Source organism: Hibiscus syriacus, unplaced genomic scaffold, assembly GCF_006381635.1.
Source record: "Hibiscus syriacus cultivar Baekdansim isolate YM2019G1 unplaced genomic scaffold, ASM638163v2 tig00000477_pilon, whole genome shotgun sequence".
NCBI lineage: Eukaryota > Viridiplantae > Streptophyta > Magnoliopsida > Malvales > Malvaceae > Hibiscus > Hibiscus syriacus.
Genome location: NW_024061790.1, coordinates 1,507,737 through 1,514,609, shown reverse-complemented (window position 1 = coordinate 1,514,609; position 6,873 = coordinate 1,507,737). Strand labels below are relative to the sequence as shown.

Genomic DNA, 6,873 nt, shown 5'->3' with positions numbered 1-6,873 from the left:
AACATCGACCAACTCTTAAGACTCTTGGTGAAGCCAAATATCCACTCTGTCAATTCATCTCTAATAAACACCACTCGCCGACCGTCTTGATTGGTACCATGAACTGCGTCAACTGAATTTGCCTTTAGCGAACCATGCGGAGGGCGTAACCCAGGTGTAACTTTTTGTTGAACTATGCATGGAGTATGAGCTGGCCAACGGTTGTGTTTAATACCTTGCCAACGGCCACCAACAATATCTCTTACAATAGCTTGCGACAATCTTTCCATGCAAAGGACGAACATGTACGGAAAGAGTGAACCCCCTTGATGAATACCCCTCAATAGACAAAAAGAAGTGTGTGAACCATTCCATATAATTTAAGTCGACACAGAGGTAATACAATGCATAATTAGGTTGACCAACTTGCTAGTAATACCAACATCCACTAGGGTGTCTACAATAAACTCCCAACTTAATCTTATCAGATGCCTTCTCAAGATCGACCTTAATGGCATAAAATAAAAGTACGAAAATGACTAATACATATTTGGTTCAAAGCTCGGAACAATGTATCACGTGAATAACTCAACCTAATCCTCTGCAAAAGTTCAAACATCCAACACTTAACTTGATACAAAGCAAAAACAAAATCAAACCATGAATTTCCAACCAATTTATGCCTTGAGCCGACCATAGAATTTCTGTTTCTCCTGTGTTGTCTGAAAGCGTCCGTGCCCAAATTTCGAGGAGGTATCTATGAACTTGAGTTTGATTTCCTCGAGAGCCACACGAGAGGTCTGGTTAATCAGAGACTGGCGAAGTGTAACCACCCTCTTCTTAGGTCCAACACAGCCTCCTTTGATCATCAAGTAATCACTCTTCACAACACCATAATGAGGGAAGCCACCAATTGGGGTGATATCTTTCTCAGTCCTGATTAAAAACGATATGTTAGAACATATTCAGCAATTATATCGAGCAAATCCAAACAGAAAACATCGAATGTCTCCATACAAGACCGTGAATTGTGAAAACTCCAAATACAAGGAAGTAATATGATTTAGGTATATTCTAGCTAGTTGAACAACTTTGGATCCAATGGAAGTAAAATGATTTATATGCTAGCTAGTCGAACACATCCAACAATGATATTGAGAAAATCTGAAAATAATATAGGGGACCAATCCAAAAAAGAACCGGAAAGAATCAAAATCTGATGGACGTGAAACAATTTTGGTATATTCAACTAGATGAACTTAATTAGACAAATGCACTAACCTGTCATAGTCGGTTATAGCAGAGTGAGTCTCATCACCAACCTTGCCAACCCTGTAAACCTTCTTGTTCATCTCAGTACGATGATGGTATCCGTTCTGACCTGCCCTGGCAACTGTAAAGGAAACTCTAGCAGGATGCCAGGCACCGATACAAGCAACCTTACGCAGACCTCTGTGGGTCTTGCGTGGCAGACGTGTAACACCCCAACGGGTCACAACACCTTCATAACCTTTACCCTTAGTAACACCGATGATGTCAATCATTTCATCCTTCTGGAAGACAACATCGATGGGTACTTGCTTCTCGAAGAACTTGTATGCAAAATCAACCTTGTCGGAAATAGTTCCACCATTGACTTGGACCTCCATTAGGTGTGCCTTCTTCTGCTTCAATCCCTTAATTTTTCGAATCTGCAATAAACCTAATCAGAAAATTTTGTCCACCTCAAAACAAGTTCAATAAATAGTTTTTAATCAACCAGAAAAATAAGCATTTGAAATTCGTGAACATTGCAAAAAATAATAAAATATAGGACTATAACCTGAGTGTGGGCTAAGATCCTAACAACAGTGGCGTATTTCTTTATCTTCTCAAGCTGAGCAGTGATACTCTTCTTCCCTTCTTCACTCTCGTACTGCTTTGAGTACTTGGTGAAAGCCTTCTTCTTGGACTTGCACCAGTGCTTGTAGAACCTACGTTTGACCTCCTCACTCAAATGCTGAGCCCAGACGGTGTTCAATGATCGGAGGCCACGTGGAGTCTTCACATACCCAACAACTCCGACGATAACCATAGGAGGGGTTTCAATGATTGTAACAGCCTCACAAGTCTCCTTCTTGTGAAGCTCTATACAGAATCAACCAACATAAATCAAAATCTCAAAATTGCAGAAAATTTATGCAACACAACCAAAGAAGCCACACATCTTCAGGTAAGGTTTATAAATAAAGTTCAAAGAAAATCTATCTGCATCTCAAGCTTGATAATCAAAATGAACTTACTAGATCCGGGTTTTTCGACCTCCCTGACAATGTGTGTCATTCCAGCCTTGTACCCCAAAAAGGCAGTGAGCTTGCATGGTTTGCTTGGATCATCCTTTGGGAATGCCTTCACTGCACCAATCAAAAACATCATCGTCTCAAGCATATCCATACCGATTACCGAACACATAAATTCTTAGACGATAACGCACAGAACTCGAATAACATGGTATAATAGTGAAGTTCATAAACCTATAGGATTCAATTGCGCTAGAGAATTACAGTATCATTATCAAATTGACAAAATAAAAGGGAATACAACACACCTTTTCCTCTGTGACGAGAAGCTCGCTTCCTTGGGAGAAATCCAAGAGAACCATGCCTTGGGTGCTCGAACTTCCTGTGAGACATTCTTCCCCTCCTTCACCACAAAAAATAACCCAAAAAGATAAACAAATTAAAACCATGTTTTTCTTTCCGATCTATAAAAATATCAAGTTAAAATGAAACGAGAGAAAGAGTTACAGGGTGACAGCAATACGTTTTCCTACAGAAAAACAGAGAAAAACAAATATTTTCTTTTAACTTTCCTCCACATTATCTATATAAAAGTAAGTAGAGCGAGGATGAATGTGAGAAAATAAGGAGAGATTGTGCAGCAGAGAAAGGTGACCTGAGTTGGGACACTCCTGCACTGCGGCCGCTGCTGCTTGGTGACTGAACAAAGAGAACCACCAAAAGAAACCCTAGTTGTTATATTGCATTTCAACATGTTTAAATAGGATAAAGTATAAATTTCATAACTTTATTCTTTCTCCTACTCATTAAACTTTATTTTTCTCTTATTTTACTCACGAAACTTTAATAATTTTCAATTTTTCATTAAACTTAATAAATTTGATTTTTTTTGTTCATTATGTCATCAAATAATTAACGGTGTTAAAACGATGTACTTTTTTAAAAAAATAATTTTTTTATCAAAACAATGCTATTTTTTTTATATATAAAAGCTCATTTATAAATTTGTTAGTGGGTGACCAAAAAACTCCAATGTATTAAGTTCAATAAGAAATATCTAAAGTGCAGTGAGTAAAATATGAGAGAGAATAAAGTTTAATTATCAAATTTTGTAATTTACCCAATTTAATTTTGTTTCCAGGTTTTTGTTGGTAAAACTACCTATATGTCTCTATATTATAGAATAAAATGCAGTCTGGTCCCTATACGATCAAAATGGGTACAGAGGTTTCTTATTTTAGAAACACGAATAAATTATCATTTTTAACATTTTTAATTTCTTTCGAGAAAAAATTAAAATTTTATCAATTTAATGAGACCGAGTTAACTAAATGAGATAATATTAATTTAAAATATGATATGTTATTTTTAAGTAAAGTGACAAGTTGTGTCAATCTATTATATTTTTTCTAAAAGACTTAAATTTAAATTATATATAAATATAAATTACGTTGTTGGAATCCGAATTATCATAAAAAAATAATTCTTTTAATCTTCTTAGATCACTTCAAAGTTCTCTATTACAATGAGTATGGAAGTATATTTGATTGAATGCTATGATTAATTACAATGAGTGAAGTAAATATGATATTCCACTTAAAATATCATATTATATATAAAATTATTTTAATGATGTTCATTATATAAAGCTTTTTAAGGCTTAATTAATAGATAAATTCTCAAATTATACTTCTTATTTAATTTAGGTTTTTAAAGTATTTTTATTAATATACGTGTCTAACGTTTTTATGTTATTTTTAAAGGGTTTGATCGTTAACAACCCATTAAAAATCAACTATTCAAAACATGACATGTGGTATGTTTATAATTTTTTGAAAATTTTGTTTTAAGAAAACTTTACATTTTTATTATTTAAAAAAAACTCAACATTTTTCTAAATTGTAAAAAAAAAAAACTTCAAACCTCTAAAATCTTTAATTTCAAATTATATTATTGTGGTAGGTTATTGTTGCTAAACGACCATCCATATATCGTCGGTCACTTACTAAAAAATCATCGTCTCAATCTCCTATATTCCTAAAACTCGTGATACTTAAATTCATAATCCTAATCCCTTAACCGTCCGAATCAAACTATGGCAAAATGGGAGCTCTCATGGTTGAAAAAGTCTAGGCCAAATTATGGCAATTCCACAGGCGTTATGTTCCGAATCTATAAGGCATATTAATGAATGGTTCTGTTGTTGATGAAGTTGTATGACCTCGCAATATTCATGATCGGCATTATATATATCTTTGTTGTAAACACATTTACAACATATTGGGGATTTGGGTCAATGAGTTTGTGTTATGGATTTAGATACTTGGGGAATGTAAGGATTTAAATTTAGATATGTATGAAATTATAATAACGAAAAGGGTGATGATTGATCAATGATTGACGAAATGTGGGTGGTAATTCGAAAAAAATAATCAACTATGGTAATAGGGTTTTAGAATTAGAAATGTTAGGGGTTTTGAAGGTTTCTTTTTTAGATTTTAGAGAAATTTAAGATTTTTTTCTCTTAAAAAGAATAATAATAAAGATTTTTCAAAATAAAATTTTCTAAAAATTGTGATTGACGGATTTTTTGAATGGTCATGACAGACCATGCACTTAAAATGATAACGAAGAAAATGTAACATCTAAATTCTAAGGATTTGAGTGTCACACAAAATGACTAAAATGACTAATAATTTTTTTAAATTATATTCAACTTTTAAAACATTTACACAAAGTCTGAAACCATAATAATTTATAAAAGTTGGGCTTCAATTTAAAAATCTAATACATAAGCACATAAATAAAATATTGCAAGTTGACCCATTTACAAATCATAACCTCTACATGCCCACTAAGTCATCATCATTGTTCTCTGATACACCGTGGAAAAGCCTCAGATGATATTGTTATCCCATTACGCTCCTTGAAACTTGTAACTTGCGAACGAAAATGCATTTCGAACACTGAGCTAATAAGCTTAGTGTCACACGATAACTCTACATTATTTTATTTATTCATGACATAAGTATGCCAACGAGTATAGTCAAAGAAGCACTGCTACCAATACCATCAATGTTATCTATCCATTGCATATCCACAATCATAATACAACATCAAAGATGTGGCTTAGGTTACAGAGCTCAAAATCCCATCTAGAACATAATACAATACCAAGGATGAGGCTTAGATCACAGAGCTCAAACACTCATCCACAACACATAAGTAGACACCATGGTATAGTTTGGGTCACACATGAGTCACATAACTCACACCCCTATAGCTTGCGAACTAGGTACTTTAGATGAGACTTGGGTCGCATTCATATTAGGAACATACATCCAATGGCCCCTCATAGCTAATACCTTTGGTGAGATTTGGGTTATATATTTTCATCAACAACGTACACTTGACTAACCTACTACTCTAGAGTAAAAGACGAGTTTAGGTCACAAGAGTGTCAGAGCAGTATCCTACTACTATACTTTTAGCGTCTCAACACAACTTTTTGGATATCTAGATAACCCATTATACATACGTACATCAATCCATCAAACACAATAGACGATCGTTATACACATGTAGCTCAGGTATCCTCGTCATTTTCTGAGTGTCAAACAAAGACATAAGTTTTATGAAATCTTACCTTATAAGATTCTTTGTTCGCGTGTTGTGAGTACTATAAAATATACGCAAATAATGTGCAAGTATACACAATCGCTCAAGTAATATAATGATGAGTGAGTATCGTCTCCACAGGGATTGGGTGAAATCACAAAAGTCTAACCAAAGCAATGCAATATTCTATCTAAGTATAGTTAGTCTTGATATATACAAATGTCACGGCAATGGATATGTGTAAGCTGGTGGATGCAGATTGATGGTGTGATGGTGTAGCAAATGGAAATGCAGTGGCAATGATGGATGTTTAATGTTGAGTATGGTGAAATGTTGAGGCAATGAGAAATGGTAAAAACAGTAAATAAAAAGATAAATAAAATAAGAAGAAAATAATCCTCACGTGACAAGCTTCCAATGAAATGAATGGTAGGGATTGGTCTAAGGTTGCTAAACTTATTTCTCAAGTATATTTAAGCTAATTGGTCTTTACTTAGTCGACAGGGCTTTCCTAAAGTGTTCAAAAGAACCTAACAGAATGGGATGCCAAGGCATCTGCTCTCACTCAACGATGTTGGACAGCCTACCCTATTGATAAAGACACCCGTTTTAGTCGTTGAAATCCTATCCTAGTCTCTTCCGAGATCTAAGGGATTAAATTATAATATTCCTAGGCCGGTTCAAAGCCCCTTGAAAATACCATAACCCATTGCTTATGAGGATCTTATCTTGCGTTTCTTCCGAATACTTAAAAGTATTTTTAGTTTAGGATCCTTCCAAATACCTAACCTTCATCTAAGAGATGGACATTTCCATGCCTATTACAAGCCTAGATGGTGAAGCATTCATAAGCAAAGCAAATAAAGAACCAAAATAAACTTAAATATACTATTGAAAATAAAGTTTAAACAACCATTCAACCAACCACCACCAAATAAGTTAGTTCATGGTGGGGTTCGAAATATCCAAACACAAACTCATGAAAATTCGTTCTAAC

General features: G+C 34.3%; 1 protein-coding gene across 1 annotated transcript; it reads right to left on the bottom strand.

Annotated features, from left to right (window-relative positions):
- Positions 1 to 501: 501 nt before the first annotated feature.
- LOC120206768 (60S ribosomal protein L3-like) lies at positions 502 to 3,000 on the bottom strand. The gene is made up of 6 exons (XM_039206367.1): positions 2,914 to 3,000; positions 2,567 to 2,661; positions 2,262 to 2,372; positions 1,802 to 2,106; positions 1,261 to 1,670; positions 502 to 915 (listed from the first exon to the last, which is right to left on the bottom strand). Exons 2-6 carry the CDS (start codon positions 2,649 to 2,651, stop codon positions 657 to 659), a joined length of 1,170 nt encoding a protein of 389 aa, XP_039062298.1. The 5' UTR covers positions 2,652 to 2,661; positions 2,914 to 3,000; the 3' UTR covers positions 502 to 656.
- Between the last annotated feature and the right edge of the window lie 3,873 nt (positions 3,001 to 6,873).